General features: G+C 41.9%; 1 protein-coding gene across 1 annotated transcript in view; it reads left to right on the plus strand.

Moving 5' to 3' along the window:
- Positions 1-18,480, plus strand: part of SLC25A21 (solute carrier family 25 member 21) — a 584,085-nt gene that overhangs the window by 301,884 nt on the left and 263,721 nt on the right. Inside the window, exon 2 of the mRNA XM_075530895.1 lies at positions 7,266-7,314. Coding sequence (XP_075387010.1) covers positions 7,266-7,314 — 49 coding nt within the window. The remainder of the gene's footprint in view (positions 1-7,265; positions 7,315-18,480) is intronic.

Below are 18,480 nucleotides of genomic sequence, written 5' to 3' on the forward strand. Positions count from 1 at the left end.
CATACTTCTTCAACCTGTCTGTTGAACAAATTACCTGACAAGATGGACTATCTGAAGAACACGGTATCAAGATTTGAAGATAGTTCATTAATGATTCGAAATATGGATATGATACAACCGTGCTTACTAAAAATGTAGAGAACTCGAAAGATGAACTGATGAAGATCAAGGACTGCAGCCTTCAGTATGGGTTACACATCAGCCTGAAAGAAACAAAAAGCCTCACAACTGGACCAATTAGTAGTATCCTGATAAACAGAGGCAATACTGAAGTTGTCATGGATTTCGTTTTACTTGGATCTGCAATCAACTCTCGTGGAAGCAGCAGTCAACTCATATTGCTTTGAGTCAAATGCTGCTAAAAGATAGGCACCAAAACAAACACACACAAAAAGCGTTAACAGCCAATGTGTCGCTTTGAGGGCTGAGGTCCAGTGCACTTGACTCAAGTCATGACCTTTCCAGTCACCTGATAGGTAGGCAAGAGATGGACAATGAATGAGGAAGGCCGAAGAAGAATCAATGCATTTCTATGATGGTGTTGGTGAAGAATACTGAAAGTATCATGGACTACCTTGCAGAAGAAGGAACAAATCTGCCTTGGAAGAAGTACAGCCAGAATGCTCCTTAGAAGCGAGAACGGAGAGGCTGTCTCTCACATACTTTGGATATGTTATCAGGCGCGGTGAGTCCCTGGAAAAGAACATCAGGTTTGCTAAGGCAGAGGTTCAGGAGACAAAGAGGAAGGCATGCAGTATTTCATTCTATTGTACTCAAGGTTGCTGAGTCCAAACTGTCTCAGTAATAACTAACAACATACTTCTTCATGCTATTGCTGAAAGGTGTTCTGCAGCCTGTCACAGCACTGTTCCTAGGTAGAGAGGAAAGAATGCACAGGAATGACCCCAACAGTTGGGATGCAGTACGCTACGATCCTCTTAGGAGTTAGTAGGAGAAAGGACTCACAGTAAATTAGGCCGTGACTGTCGAAGAACACTTGCCATGTCCCCTTGCCATGTCCCCGGTTGTAAAAAGAATGGTAAAGCATGGCAAGTACAAGTTCTTCTGCCTTATATTGTGGGGTCTGTGGTTGGTGGCTCAGATCCTCTCAGCGGTGCCTCGGAAGAAGGACCTGATAATTTACTTCTGAACGATCAGCCATTGAACACCCTCTAGAATGCAGTTCGTCTCTGACACACGTGGGGTTGTCATGAGTTAGAATGGAATCAATGGCAGTGAGTTTTCTTTTGCTTTGCTTTGTTTTTTGCCTCATGTTTTAAGCATTTTAACCCTCCAGAATGAAAAATAATATCCTCATAGCTTCGGGGAAGCAATGCCTTTGATGTGGTTTTCTACTCCTAACTCTGAGGAAAAAGAATATGGTTGAGTTAGGAGATATCTGTCAGTGGTCTTTGGCAAACTGGGTGCGAAATGTAGGAACTACTTCCTGATGTGTCTGGGTATGTGTATATAGAGGTGTAAATTTAAAAATAGATTTTACCTCACAGAAATCAGCCTTGCAGTTGTTACTTTGAACAAGTTATGCTAATTATAAAGAAAACCTAAGTCACGTATGAATTTAAATTTTAATTTAAAAAGATGAAATATTTGTCTATAAATATGTGTCATTAGTATTCCAGAAACCATAACATAGTTCATTGTGTAAGGTTGACAATTTTAGATCAAACAAAACAGGTGTGCAAGACTAGAATTGATGCAGAACATGGGTAGCAATTGTTTAATACTGTAAATATTTAAAAAATACTATTGAGATGGTATTATGAGTTCTCTCTCTCCCACAGAGTGTCTGGTGGGGATTCAAACCACCGTAGGGGATTCAAACCACCCGTAGTGTAAATAGCAACAGTAAATCTGTGCACCTGAAACAGATTTTTACATGTTATGCCTCTCTGCTCACTGTCTTCCCTTTGCATGTAAAGTCTTTCTCAGTGTGCACTTTTGTGACAACGTTTGAACGGGTTCAGCTGCTCTGACACCACTGGCATCCTGGCATCCGGCCCCGTCCCCCCATCACAGTGCGCACACAGATCGACAGGACCCTGTGTCAGCCTGTTGGGTGCTGATTGATTGGTTGTCTTCTCACATTTACATGGTCACTCAACATCTGGATATGTGGTCAGCACGATTGCATTTTTTTAATGCAAGTGCTCCATGTGCATTCTTTCACAACATTCTAACGAACATCTCTCTGCCCTGCTCTGCTTATGTGCATAATGCTTAAACTAGTGGATTAACGTGGAACCCTGGCGGCGCAGTAGATTTGGCTGCTAACCAAAAGGTTAGCAGTTTGAACCAAATACTCTGCAGGAAGAAAAATGAAATAGTCTGCTTCTGTGAAAATTTACAGTCTGAGAAACCCAGTGGTGCAAATCTACCCTGTCCTGTAGTGTCACGTGGAGTAGACATCGGTAGCAGGTTGAATGAAGTAAAGGTGAAGTAAGCAGTTTCCATAAATGCACGTGCTGAAATCCTAATCAGTGTTCATTTTTTAATACAACAGATATTTATTGAGCTCGCTGAATGTGCAAAGGGACGCGGTGAAAAGACGACTAAGGCCCATGAGGTCCCTGCCCTTGTGGAGCTTTCAAACGAGAATTCAGAAAACTGAGTGTTTACAAGAATGATATTTCAGCATACTGTGGAAGCACTTGAAAGGGCTCTGTTATCAGAATTAGGTCTCACTGCAAATAGAGCTCAAATAGTAGTTCAAAGTACTTTGCAATTATTTTTCTCTAACATAAATGCCGGCTGGGTAGACAACAGCCCTCCCCAACATCAGGGTCTACTTCTCTCTGCTGCTCTGCCGTGTGTGGTCTCCATGTGCAGTTACCTCATTGTCCGTGATGGCTGCCTAGCCCCGTGCCCACAAAGAGGAGGAAGAGGGAAGTGTGGAACAAGCCCTCTACCTTTAAAGCACTTTTCAGAATTTGCTTAAACCACTTGTGCTTACAATACTTTGGCCAGGAACTCGCTACATGGCAGCAGAGAATACCAGTAAGATGTTTGCTTGTGTTTCCTTGAGAAGACAAAGTCATTCTGGATAGCCTTGAGAATAATGGGAATCCCAGAACACGTCCTGGTGTCCACGAAGAACATGTACATGGATCAGGAGGCAATGGTGTGGACAGAACAAGAGAATACGACATGGTTTAAAATCGGGAAAGGTGTCAGGGTTGCCGCCTATCACCATACTTAGTCTATTTGTATGCAGAGGAAAAAAGTCAAAGAAGTTATCTTTGAAGTGTCAATTCTTCTGATTTTGAGATCAAACACATATTTAAATTTAGGATCAGTTAGATAGTTTATAAGAAAAGCAGCAATCACGTTTTTCCAAGAGGGTGGTTCTGTGGATGATGGATAGTGGTCCACCACTGCATGATTCGTGGCTAGAGAAGAACAAACCATTTTATTGTGTGTTCATCTGAGTTGGTAATTTTAATAAATGTCAGTGTGGTGATGCAAAGCCAATGGGGCTGATTTGTCTTGTTATTGGTGTATTCTGAATTGGTAATGAAGCCAGATTAGTAAATAAACTAAAACCAAACCCATTTACCTTGACTTGATTCCAACTTGTAGTACCCCTTCAGAACAGAGCAGAACTCCCTCATAGGGTTTCCCATACGGTAACCTTTACAGGATTAGACCGCCTCATCTTCTCTCTTGAAGAACTGCTCCTGCTGTCTCACTGTCATGCGGTCCTTGCGGACTCAGAGTGACCCACATGGCAGGGTAGAACTGGTCCTGTGTGTTTCTGAGACTCTACTGGCTTAGAAAGCTCCTTATTTCTCCGGAGGAGCTGCTAATGGCTTCAAACTATTGACCTTCAGATTACGGCTCAATGTGTAATCACTATGCCCCAGGGCTCCTTTGAGGACCTACTAGTGGGTTTTAATTTCCAACCTTTCAGTTAGCAACCAGGTCTTTACCACTGTGCCACCACGGTTCCTAATCTAAAATAGACCCTGATGTCTTAGACTCGTGTTCTTTCCTATATTAGATGTTCAACTTAATGCACAAAGAGAAAGTATTAAAATCTATGTTTAACAAAAAGCAATCTGGTGCTTCAGAGTAGAACTGTACTCCATATAGACTTTTCAATGCTTGTGATCTTTCCTTAGTCTAATATCAAGCCTTTCTTCTAAGGTGCTTCTGGGTAGATTCTGTTTGTCAGTCTTGGGGTTAGTTGCTCAGAGCTTAACTGTTTGCACCACCCAGAAACTTCTAATCTGCATTAGTCAACCTATTATTTAATTTGTGACTTCATATTAGGAAATAGAGCAACCAAGAAACACTTGAGACAATTCAGTTCCTGACTTCACTTCTAGCCTAGAAGTAACATGATTAATCCGATCTTATTGAATGGCTATCATCATCAATAATAATCAGAATTTCATAATCCTTAGTACTTAATCAGAGACAGTAAACAGCAATTCCCCACATGAGTGATTCTAGTTTATGTCTAAATTCTTAGCAAAAACAAAACCTCTGTGTGGTATGAATTTGAGGTGCCAGCCCCCCACCACTAATCTTGGGTTCAATAAGCACAATTGTACGGTTGAGATATAAAAATATTATATTAAAGCCATTAAGAGCATGAGCGATAGAAGAGACATTACAATAATGCAGTGAGACACAATTCATAGTAGCATGCTCACCTCCTGGATGGCCGTGATCTTACCATCCGGGTCCACGCAAAGCGTGGGCCAAATGGAGGTGGGGTGGAGATCCAACAGGAACCCTGGTGTGAGGCTGGAGAGATGCCCCAACTTTATTGCTCACCAAGGGTTATATCTCCTTCAGGGAGCATGATTACAGGTAACCACACGTCACAGGAAGGGGCAGTATAATAGGCATACGCATCATAGGAAGAGGATGTATGATAGGCATAAGCGTGACAGGCAGGGGATGAGCTAGGGGTGTGCCCATAGGAATGGGGAGGTCTAGGGGTATACATGTGACAAGATGGGCGGACCCTAGGTTCAAGATGGCAGCCTAGCCTTAGTCATCCTTGGGCGGGTTTGACCTCTCTGGGGTCTCCTACAAGGCAACAGACAACTACTATCCTCATCAGAAGGGAGTGGGCACTATTTGTCGTGGGATAAACAGTGGTGTCTGCTTGCTCTAGATGGCTGACAGCTCTCAGGGAGAACAACTCCTGACCTACTTCTGATGCCCTGCAAGTGTATGGTCATTCGCAAGCAGCTAAGTTTGGCATATATTTGGGGAAGACAGCTTGGGAGAAATCCTTCTGTATCCCACAATTCCCCCCTTTTGTTTTATACATAAAATTCAAAAGAGCCACAGTGGCTACGTGGTTATTTTCTATACACTGAAAGCTGTCAAAGCAAAGCTTCGTGATCCAATTAATATAGCCAAAAATTCAGGCTTGCAGTAAACATTTTGAATCCATTTCTTTTCTTTTTTTTGAAGATTATTTTTATTTATCTTATAACTTAATATAATCCATACATCAGTTGTATCAAGCATATTTGTACATGTTGCCATAATTCTTTTCTAGACATTTACTTTCTATGGAGTCCTTGGTAATGGCTCCTCTTTAATCCCTCCCCAGCCCCCATGACTCCTTGATAGACTATAAATTATTATTATTTTCATATCTCACACTGACCGCTGTCTCCCCTCCCCCATGGTTTCTGTTGTTCTTCCCCCTGGAGGTGGGTGTGTGGTTATGTGTCAATCATTGCAATTGGTTCCCCCTACCTCTACTTCTCTCCACCCTTCCATCTACCCTTCTGGTATCCCTATCCTCATTCCTGTTCCTGGTTTCTGTGTGTCCTGAGCTCTTATCTCTTATCTAAACCTATGTACTCACCATTCAGTCCCTACTCTAGAAAATACTGAAAACCTGGAATTATTCAAAAGCATACCTTAATAGAGAGATACCTTTTGTCATGCTTGGTGAGAATGGATTTTTAGAAGTTTGTTTCCAAGGTAAATTTTGTTTCGAGTATTGAGATGTTTTTCTTCTTCTGGCTAACCTAGTAAAGCTTAAGTTAAAGTTATAAACAAACAAACACGCCTCACTGCCATCAAGTCAGAATTGACTCATGGTGCCCCTGCCCTGTGGTTTTTCAAGAGTGCAATTGTTTATAGGAGTAGAAAGCCCAGCCTTTTTTCCCGAGGAGCTGCTGGTGGTTTCACACTGCTGACCATGTGGATCACAGCCCAACATGTAGCCATTATACCACCAGGGGTCCTTCATTAAAGTTATAGGTAAAAATATAAAATTCTGAGCATTAAAATCAAGAATTTAAAAAAATCTGAAATATAATTGTTAATGTCTGCTGATGATCATTGGCTTACAGTTTCTGGTACCCCTCATGTACAATGGAACTAAATGCTACCCAGACCTGTTCCATCCACGTAACCATATGGATCATCATTGCAATCATAGGCTTTTCCTTGGCTGATTTTTCAGGCACACACCACAGGCCTTTCTTCCTCATCTGTTTTCACTGGAAGCTGCTCAGCGTCATAGCAGCCAGCGAATGCCAGCCTCCACTGACAGATGGCAGCTGCGCTTCCAGTGCCCTGGCTCCATTAGTTCATCTGTAAAATGGGCGTGAGCATACCTTCTATCACATGTTCTTGTGAGGAATGAATGAGATAAGCTAAGAGTGCTTAGTACTTAGAACAATGTCTGGCACATCATAAACAGTCAATAAATGTACTCTATAAAGAGCCCTGGTGGTGTAATGGTTACACTGTGACCTACTAACCACAAGGTCAGCAATTTGATACTACCAGCCAACCCCATGAGAGAAAGATGAGGCTTTCTACTCCTATAAAGAGCATAAAGAACTCCATCTTGGAAGCCCACAAAAGCAGGTGCACTCTGCCCTATGGGGTCATTATGAATCAGAATCTACTCCCTGGCATTGAGTTTGATTGGTGTATGTCGCTGTTAATGGGTTGGTATGTATTGGACTCCCATAATTTCTATGTGAGACTTGTTTTCTTGACTTCTTGGCTTATGAAACTGAGGTACAGAGGACTCCTGAGAAAACGTTCACTCACATCTTTTGCCTCATTGATAAAAAATCAACTTATGCCTATGTTTTTTGTCACTAGCCTAATACTACCTACTACTATTAGTTGTCCTTTCTAAGGGCTCAAGTTATATAACTGAATTTTCATACGTAAAAAATCAATAAGGTCAAGGAAATAAAGACTACCCAATACTTATCTAAGTGTTTACTGGACTTTTCTTTATCATCTTTCAGGTCTTGTAGAAATTTGCCTGATGCACCCTCTCGATGTGGTGAAAACCAGGTAAGGTTCTGTATGAACAAGTTTTATTGACTTTGGCTGATATCCAAATAAGGTCTGTCAGAACACTGCATGCTAGAACTTGCCCCAGACTGGTAGCTTCTCTCTGTAATGGCATTTATATTTGTTTCTTAAAAGAAAAACAAAGCTATTTGACAGATAAAATGTGAACAGTGAAAAGTATTTTTGGATAGGGGTCATCTGAAGGTATTTAATATTTTACTGCCTCTACATGACAACCAGGAGGTATGATTTGTGACTATGCTGGTAAATTTATCAAAATGATGGAAGAACAAAACGTTACCCAGTGAATTATGACAACGGACTTTCACTTGGCATTGTGCATAACAGATTGATATTTAATAGTCACCAATTGGGGATGAGACTCCAAAATCTCAAGGACGCTTCTTAAATGGTGCTTATAGAATTTATTCCCGTGACTGTTTGGCAGTGCAAACCGCCCTGTTTCCAGGAACATGCATTTGCTCATAAAGAGAGATACAAATCACAGCAAAGAACTTTATGGGTTTGAATACGAATGAACATTTTTTTTAAGTCGAACCTTGGCTAAATTGCTGAACTTTCTCCTTTGCTAGGAGAAGCTCTTGAGTAGAGTGAAGTTTCTGTTTATTGCCTCATGCAAAATGCAAGCACGCCATGCCCAGGCTGTAGCTGAAGAGCCAATAGTGCCAGGCAGCCATTGGTCAGAAAGCCTGGCCACCAAAAGGAACCTCTTGAGTCACACTGGTCACTGGGCAGCCAGTCTACTGAAAGAGGCAGCAGAGCCATAAACTGGTTGCCGAAAACAGGGGAAGGTGACCAGGGGCTGCAAATAATTGTATATTGCTCGTAGAAAGGGGAGGAGCTGATGCCAGGGGCTTACGTGGAGAGCAAGCATATTGAGAATGATGAGGGCAATGAATGAACGAATGTGCTTGACACGATTGATGTATGTATGGATTGTGACAAGAGGTGTAAAATGATCTTTAAAATGAATAAATAATAATAGTAAATGAAAAATACCATTTATCATTGGGAACTGAAAACTCAAAATAAGTGTAACTGACTTTGCAGGAGGGAAGCTGAATATGCAAGGTTGGTAGGATCTATCACCCAGGCACTGATACAGAGGCAATGTGGACAAAGTCAGGCTAAAATACTGGAGTTTTACAAATATTGTACTCTACAGGGGATGACTACATTTTTACATAGGTGTTAATTCACACCAACACAACAGAATTATGTTCTTCGCTCTTTCGGGGTTAAAAAAAAAAGAAACACACAAACAACATAAAACCTTGAAGATAATCTTCAGAATTCATTCTTCCATTCCGTCAAGAAGAAACCACACTTACCGTATGTACGTGAATATAAGCTGGCCTGAATATCAGCGGAGGCACCTAATTTTACCATAAAAACTGCATTAAAATGTGCTGAAAAACTCAGCTTGTACACGAGTATATATGGTATTTGGACATATTCCAAGCACATGCGATATCATAGAAAATGAACTATATCCATATCAGAGTTATTCAGTGTGCCATGCTTCAAATGATGATATCCAAGGAAAGGCAAAAAAAACTCTGACAAACATGATGTGCAATTATGGTCCTGATGATTGCATTTTATCAAATTAACAAATTCGCTTCATATAAAATTCAAATAATAATCCACGCCTTTTGCCAATCAAGACAGGGTAGGTTATGCTGCTGTTACAACAGCAAGTCCCAAATATCAGTGAATTACGATAGCACGTATTATTTTCTCACTCCCACTACATGTCCAAATGCATGCTGACATCCAGATTGACAGGAGAGCAGGTTACCGCTTACTCCCACGGTCTTCTGTAGCTGGAAGAATGGCGATGAAGGTTATGGCAGGGGTAGTTAACAATTTGACTAAATGTGTAACTTCCTCCCCAACCAGTTGTCAAGAATCAATTACTTGGCCACAAGAAGGAGAGGAAATTCACTTCTCCAAAATGACCTGAAAGAGAGAGAAACTGGATATCATTCTTCCAGAAAAAAAGGGAGGAAACTCGGCACAATCCTATGAATTCTCACAAAACCTGTTCATCGCTGAACCAAGTAGTTTCTGTCTTTGGAATTCAATATGGCTCCAGTTTTTCACTACTTCAGCTTCCTGTTGTTATGTACCGTCAACTCAGTTCCAACTCATGGCAACCCCTGTCCAAGGACACCCTGCCCCGTCTTGTGCCACGCTGTTCCGGCCCTTTGTTTCTGCTGCTCTATCAATCTATCTCACTGACGGGCTTCCTCTTTGTGCCGACCCTCTGCCAACCACGATGGCCTTCTCTAGAGCGGCTTGCTTTTGACAGTGCGTCCAACGTATGTGAGACAAAGTCTCACCATCCTCCGTTCTGGCTGGACCTCTTCCAGCACAGATTTGTTTATTCTGCCAGTGCATCCTATAATCAACACTGTCATTCAAATGCGTCAATTCTTCTCAAGTCTGCCTAGCTGTCATTTGCAAACAAGGTGATTGAAAATACTATATATAGCTTGGTACAGGTGAATCTTAGCCCTCAAAGGGAAAGCTTTAATCTTCAGTACTCTGAAATGCACAGGGCTAGGCTTGCCTTGTCCTTTAGGGTGGCTGTGAGTGGCATCGACTGGACGACAGTGAATGTGGCTGTATGGCGTTGTGCACAGCAGATTTACGCAATGCAAGTTGTCATTTGATTTCTTGACTGCTACTTTGATAAGCACTGAGTGTAGATTCAAGTAAAAGTCAATACACTTCAACTTTGGTCTTTTCTGTTTATCATTAGGTTGGTTATTGGGCCAGTTGCAGAGTTTTGTTTATTTCTTACACTGAGTTGTAATCTTTACTGAAGGCTGTAATCTTCCTTAGTAAGTGTTTTTTTTAAAAATAAATCATTTTATTGGGGCTCATACAACTCTTATCAAAATTCATGCATACATCAATTGAGTAAAGCACCCTTATACATTCGTTGCCCTCATCAGTCTCAAAATTCGCCTTCCACTTGGTTTCCTCAAATCAGCTCATTTTCCTTTTTTTCCCTCCCCCAGTAAGTGCTTTCAGTTTCCTTTAACACTGCTATCTACACAATCAAGATCACAGAAAACAAGGGGATTTGACTTACTAAATGTGGAGTGTATGACAATAACCTGGCCTTTTTGTTCGGTGACACTACCAGTACCATATTTAGAGGTCTTGTTTCTCCAGTAAAGATGCCTTTAATTAAAGCTTTGTAAAAATAAAAAAAAATTAAAAAGCTTTGTGTGGCGCAAGGTCCCACTCAATTCCCACCATTACCATATGTTTAGGGTTGTGACACTTTTCTGCCCTTCATTGCGCTGGGTGACTTTATCTGGATTTCTCTGGTCCAATCTCTTCATTGAATAAACCACTAATCTTTTGTGGGGTAAGGAGGTGTGGGACACGCATGTATATGCAGGCTATGTATTGGCATCCCTATTTTCAGTCATATAACCCCAATCTTCCAAGGTTTATGACACCTCCAGAACCTAGGTGCAGGGTCCTGCCCCTGCTAAGTCAGATACCAGTTCTCTGTCCATTTTTGTCCGGCAAAAATGTGATTTTCTACCTTGTTATCTATGTCTTTATGGGTTTGTACTTATTTATATTATGATTATTTTGCTATCTTTTTTAGTCAAGGTCTTATAGGGAACTTCCAGAGATTCAGGTTTGATTCAGAAAATGATGTGGAACAAGGGATATCATTACTGATGTCAGATGGATCTTCATTCAAAGCAGAAAATACCAGAAAGATGTTTAATGTGTGTCATTAACGATGCTAAGGCATTCAATTGTGTGGTCCATAACAAACTGTGGACAACCTTGAGAAGAATGGGAATTCCAAACACTATGCTGTGTTTATGTGGACTCTGTACATAGAACAAGAAAAAGTTGTGTGAACAGAACAAGGACATACTGCATGGTTAAGATCAGGAAAGGTGTGTGTCACGGTTGGATCTTCTCACCATCCTTATTCAGTCTATATGCTGAGCATATAACCAGATAAATGGAATTATATGAAGAAGAATGCAACATCAGGATTGGAGGAAGGGTAATCAACCACCTGCAATATGCAGGTGACACAATTTTGCCTGCTAAAAGTGAAGAAGACTTGAAGCACTTGCTGATGAAGATCAGAAATTGCAGCTTTCAGCAATTATTGCAACTCTATATAAAGAAAACAAAAGGCCTCACTACTAGGTAACATCATGATAAATGGAGAAAATATTGACGATGTCAAGGATTTCATCTAGCTTGGGTCCAAATCAATGTTCATGGAAGCAGCAGGCAAGAGACACGTTGCAGTGAGTAAAGCTGCTGCCCGAGACCCTTTTAAAGTGTTAAAAAGCAAGGCTCTTACTTTGAAGACTAAAGGTGCGCCTGGTCCAATGCATGGTATTTCCAGTCACCTCATGCATGTGAATGTGAGAGATCGAGCAAGGAAGATTGAAGAAAAACATGACGCATTTGAGTTGTGTTGTTGAAGAATATTGAAAGCATCATGGACTGTCAAAAACAGACCAATCCCATGCTGGAATTACAGCCCGAATGCTCTTTGGAGGCAAGGATAACAAGGGTTTGTCTCACATACAGTACCTCGGACATGTTGCCAGGAGGACCAATCCCTGGTGAGGGAGAGAGGCAGTGAGAAAGAGGATGCCCTTCAACAAGGTGGATTTGCTGAGCTCAAGCACCAAACGACTGTGAGGATGGCGTAGGAGTGGGCAGTGCTTTGTCCTGCTGAACATACCCATTCAATGGCACCTGCCAACGTTTGTCAAGGTCCAACCAGGAGAACACACGTCACTCTGGGTGTTTGAAATACCGAGAACTCAATGCAGAGAGCTGATGACACAGATGATCTAACTGTTGATGAGTCAGCGGAGGGCAGCAGACAACGCAGAGATTAATAGCACCACCACCTCAGGCTGAAGGGAGAGAGGTGGCAGTGTTATCGGAGTCCAAGAGCCAGACGTCCCTGGTGGATGTCATAACCTCGACGCTTCAGATGAGTCCCACGACTGCCATGTTCTTGCCTGAGGCAAAGAGGGAGGGCAGAAATACTCTGGCTCCTCCCTTCATTTTTTTTTTAATTTTAAAGAATGTTTAATGTATATCCATTATCAGTATCGGGCTACAGTTTTCTTGCAGTATCATTGTCTGACATTGGTGTCAAAAGTATTTACCTGTTTGATAGAAAATATTGATAACCAAGGGATCAATCAGAAAGAAAATGTTTCGAGAATGATGATGGCAATGAATGTACCAATGTGCTTGACACAATGGATGCATGTTATGGATTGTGGTAAGAGTTGTATGAGCCTCCAACAAAACGATTTAAAAAAAGAGAAAGTATTGAAGTCTTGGTAAGTGTTCTCTCACAACCATTGTTATATTTACACTCAATAACTTGAACTTAGACTACCAAACAGTAAAGTGGTGTTTATTCATACCATCTCAGTACTCTGTATTAAGCTTTAATCTATGATCTGATTATTCTAGAAGTTTCTCCTGGAATAAAATTCCAGGAGCTCCCCCCTTCTTCCCACCTTTCAGTCTGTCACCAGTCACTCCTTCTAGCTGTGAACACGGCCAGCTGATAGGGGAGCCTGAAAAGGGCAGTGTTATAGGAACCAGTCTCTCTGCAATACAGCGCGGAATAAGGGGAGAACAAGAAATGAATCTGAAGACAATCAGAATCAGGACCGACACACTCTCCTTTTAGTGTGTTTCGGAAAAAGAGATAAATATACACATTCAGCACGTTTAATAGGTATTCTCTTTGCAATTTAAAAGACGACTGGACTCTACAGCTGATAAATCTTTCATAGAATGAATTCCGGCCCTGTGGCACTTGGCAAAGTGAATGCAGCCCCATTGTCAGCCCTCAAAACGCTTCACTTAGGAAACAGCTTATTCTGTTCCCTGTCAGTGTAGCTCCAGGGATAGACCTCATGTGACAACTGGCATGTTCTTAATGCCTCCATCTGATTTTAATGAGGGGCTGTAACTAAGATGCTATATATAGGTATGACACAATCAAAGTTGATTTTAATATTCTCCCCACAGGCATGCATGTGCACAGGGATTTTTTTCTTCAGTTGTGGGTAGACTACAGCTTAAGAATTCCTGGCTACAAATGACAAAAAGACCCAATCTATTTGTAGAACTAGAAAGTTATACACCAAAGGCCAGTGCATTCTGCCTTCAGATTCTCCAGGGATTCAACTGAAACAATCCATCAGTAATTTCTCTATCATTCCTCCCTCCCCTTTCTCTTCCCTCCTCTTCTTTCTTCCTGCCTTCCCTCTTTCTTCTTCCCTCCCTTCAGTTTTTCTTTCCCCGTGCTTAGGTCTCACTGTGGAGTGGCATTTCTGTCTTGGTACCATGCCAGTAGCTTCAACTTTACAATGACCTGGGCATTTGCATTGTCTCTTAGAGAGACAAATTAACCTAGTAGTTAAGAACTCTGCCTGGAGAATCAGTTGCCTAGATTTCAGTCTTAACCCCCTGCCTTATGACTTGTGTGATCTCAGGTGGGTTCCTTAATGTCCAGTGAATGCAGAGTCCTCGTGTAGATGTGGACAATAATGGTACCTGCAGCACCGCAGGAAACAAATGGGCTCATATGTTCATATAACTGTTTTATGCTATATCTTAAGGTGTCCTATGCTTTAATAAATAATGTATCTGTGAAGTGTTCCCACCACTCCCCTGCCAGTTGGTGGTGCCGTGTGGACATTGGTTGTTGTATTGTATTCACACAGAAGGTTTCAGGGGAGGGTCCAGATTTAAGAAGAGACTAGAAAGAAGGACTAGGTCACCCACTTCTGAAAGATGAACAGTGGGGCGCTGTCCGGTGCCGTTCCTGAAGGGGATCCCCTCAGGTGGAAAGGCATTCAAAATGCAAGGGCAGAAGAGCTGCTTCCTCAAAGTAGCGGTTGTTGTTGTTGGCTGCCACCAAGTAGCTTCTGGCTCAGGGCAGCCCCACGGATCACAGAATGGCACCCTGCCCACTCCTGCGTCCTCTTCCCAGTTGTTCTCATGTGCGAGTCCTTTATTGCAGTCAGTGCGTCGCTCTATCTTCTTGGCAATCTTCCTCGTTCCTCATTGACATTCTACTTTCCCGAGGCTGATGTCTTTTTCTACAACTGCTCTTCCTGATAAGATGTCCAGAGTACATAAGCAGTCTTGTCCTTCTCGCTTCCAAGGCACATTCTGCCTGCCCTTCTTCCAAGACAGACTTCTTTGTTCTTCTAACTTTCCAGGGTAGAGGCTGTTTCTTCCCTAACACCACAGTTCAAATGCATGAATTAAAGCAAGATTAAATTCTTGGCAACTTTAATATTTGCCCTATCATGTTTGTTGGTCGAGTTGTGAGGATTTTTATTTTCTTTATTAAGTTACAATCCAAACTGAAGACTATAGTCCTTGATCTTCGCCAGCAGTGCTTCACGTCCTCCTCCCTTTCGGCAAGCAAGGTGGTCGTATGTGCATATTGCAGGTTATTGATAAGCCTTCTTTCAATCCTGGTGCATCAGTCTTTTTCATAGTCGAGCTTCTGATTTGCTGACCTCCAGGTTGAATAAGTACAGTAAAAGATACACCCTTGACACACACTGTTTCTAATTCTAACCACCCATTATTTCCTAGTTGTGTGCAAACAACTGCCTCGTATACAGGTTCCTCATGAGCACGATAGTATTCCTATTCCTCTGATTATGACCCAGTCTGTCAAGCTATCCATAGTCAAAGGCCCTTCCATAGTCAATAGAACACAAGCGAACATCTTTCTGGTATTCTCTGCTTTCGGCTACGATCTGCCTGATGTCAGCCACGACATCCCTGTGCCTGGTCCTCTTCTGCAGTGAGCTTACATTGTGGGCAGCTCTGTTGACTTATAGCTGCAACTGTTACTGAATTTTGTTCAGTGAAATTTTACTTGCATGTGCTATTCTTACCAGGGTTTGGTAATTCCCACACCGTTCTTTGGAATGAGTACAAATTTGGATCTCTTCCTATTGATTTGCCAGCTGTCTTCCAAATTTCTTGGCATAGTTGGGTGAAGGCTGCCAGTTCATCATCAGCTTTTTGAAACATTTCCGTTGCTTTTCTGTCCATTTGCTGGAGCTCTGTTGTTTGCTGATACCTTCGGTGTGGTTTGGATTGCTTCCTGGGGTTTCATGGGTTCCTGACCCTATGCTAGCTCTTGGTGATGGTTGTAGGTGAGCAGTTATTTCTGTGCATCGATTTTATATTGGTTCTGTCTTCTTTAGATGATTCCTACGTCATTCGATATTTTGCCCATTGGTTGGTTTAGGTTTTGTTTTTTTACATAATTTTATTGGGGGCTTGTACAACTCTTATCACCATCCATCCATCCATACATTGTATCAAGTGCACTTGCACATCTGTTGCCATCATAATTTTCAAAACATTTTCTTTCTACTTGAGCCCTTGGTGTCAGCTCCTCATATTTCCCCTCCCTCCTCCACCCTCCCTCTTGAACCCTTCACAATAATTTAGAAATTATTATTCATCGTGTCTTACACTGCCCGCTGTCTCCCTTCACCCACTTTTCCCTTGTTCTCAGGTTTTGTCAAGTAGATTCCAACTCATCGGGACCCTGTGCACACCAGAAGGGAGCACCTCCCAGCCCTGCCCCATCCTCACAATTGTCCTTCGGTTTGAGGCCATTGTTGCAGCCACAGGGTCAGTTGTGCCCATAGAATCCTGAAATATTACCATCTGAGGCCTTAATTTGTTTTTCAGTTCTTTCAGCTTGAAATATGCTAAGCATATTCTTTCTTGTTGGTTTGTAATGCCAGGTCTCTGGGCATTTTATTATAATACTTTATTCGACTTCTGGAGCATCCCTTTGAAATTTCCTGCTCAGCTCTTCAAAGTTATCATTCCTTTTGCTTGCTTTAGCTACTATGCATTCTAACGCAAGCTTCAGAGTCTCTTCTTGCCCCCACTTTGATCTTTTCTTTCTTTCTGGTCTTCTGAATGACCTTTGCTTTCCTTGTGTATGATGTTCTTGATGTCATCCCACACCTCATCAGGTCTTCTGTCACCAGTGATCACAGCATCAGATCTGTTCTTACGATCATCTCTAAATTCTGGTGGGATATATTCAAGGTCAAATTTTGGTTCTCATGGACGTGTTTTATTTTTGTCAATTTCAACCTGAACTTATATACAAGCACACTCAACACCTGGCCATGTTTTGGCTTCTGATATCGGGCTTTTCCACTGTCGATTTGGTTCTTGTGTTTGATTTGGTGAGGTTTCTGTGTACAGTCACTGTATATGTTGTGGAGAAAGAGTATTTTCAACGAAGAAGTCATTGGTCTTGCAAAATGCTATCATGCTACCCCTAGCTTTGTTTCTCTCCCAAGGCCATATTTTTGAGCCATTGATCTTTCTTCTGCATTTCCATTTTTTGCATTAGAACCACCATAAATTGTCAATATATTTGATTGCATGTTGGATTACTTTCAGACTGAAGATGTTGGAATTTTAAATTTTTTTTATCACTAGCTTTAGTTATTGGTGTATAAATTTGAATAATAGTTACACTTACTGGTGTTCCTTATAAAATATGATCCCCAGTATATTCAGAGAACCGTTCACGAACAGATTTGATGCATGGAACACGAATGACAGAAAATCTGCTGTGTTGTATGAGGCCATCAAGAGCATCATACATAAAGAGTGCGAAATGTCGTTCAAAGGACAATGTAAAGAAAACACCACCGTGGGTGTCAGAGGAGACGCTGATACATGCTATTACATGTAGAGCAGCTAAGACAAATGATGAAGTAAAAGAACTGAGCAGAAAAATGCAGAGGGCAGCTCCAGAACTCAAGGTAAATTATTATCATGAAATATGGAAAAAGCTAGAGTTAGAAAGCCTGAAAGAGAGAACACGATCGGCATATCTCTAGCTGAAGGAACTCAAGAAAGAATTCAAGCCTTGAGTTGCGGTATTGAGTGACTCTGTGGGCATTAAGCAGGCCTGGTGGCATAGTGGGTTCGAAGTTGGAGAGACGTCGTTTCACATACGGTGGGCATCTATCACAGAAGACCAGTCTCTGGAAAGGACATCTTCCGGGGTAAAGCAGCTAGGCAGCCAGTAAGAGGAAGGCCTCTCTGAAATAACTCAACACAGTGCGGCAGCAATGGACTCAGACAGACAGCATCTGGGAGGATAGCGCCCAACTGGACACTGGTTGCTTCCATTGTGCGTAGGGGCCTCGGAGCCGAACCCACTTAATGGGGCCCAATAACAACAACAACGTGAGATGTTTAGAAAATGCCTGGGACAAAATTTTTTAGATGTCATATTTTCAAGAGAAGAAAGATTCTCCCCCTCCTGTAAACCATATAAATCCACCAAGAGGACTCCAGTTCCTTCTGCTTGAGCCTTATCTTCACCCCAGGTGAAATATTATGTCAAAAGGGTGTCATGTTTTGCTTGGTCAGCCAGAGGCACAAGTTCAATCCTCTCCCATAGACCAGAGATAAGGCTAGGTGTTTGACAACTCTACAGACGAGGGAGTGCCCGGAAGAAAAGGAGGAGTTGAACAACCAGGAGGGAAAGCCCACAGACACTGTAAAGGCCCTTTGGAAAGCACCGTAAACACCTACCGTGTGACTGGGGAGTCAGTGGTTACAGCTAAACCAAGAGCCTGTTTCATTCACATAGGCCACTGAGAAACATGCAACACTCATCTATATGAACTTTCAGCCTGCTTTTTTAGTGATGGGTTCAGAATGAATCTTGTGGGGGATTTCATCTTCAAATTCTATTGAATTTATTGATTCATTCATATGGGGAAAAATCAAGAGGACCATGTTTTATGTGAACCATTGCCTCATGCCACCCTGCACTCTTGACTGCAGATCCCCAAATGACTTTTGGACTTTCTGTATCCTAATCTGACCAAGAACTTAGTAATGCACTGATCACATGTATGTTGTTGACTCACACCAGCTGACTGCAGTTGAGCGGATGTGCCATTGGGTGATCATCACAGGTCAATGACTACTCGAATTACCTGATTACCATCTAACACTAACAACAAAGTCTACTCATCCTAAGATGTCCACAAACTACCGATGCAAAAGTGAAAAAGTATG

Source organism: Tenrec ecaudatus, chromosome 14 (genome assembly GCF_050624435.1).
Source record: "Tenrec ecaudatus isolate mTenEca1 chromosome 14, mTenEca1.hap1, whole genome shotgun sequence".
Lineage (NCBI taxonomy): Eukaryota > Metazoa > Chordata > Mammalia > Afrosoricida > Tenrecidae > Tenrec > Tenrec ecaudatus.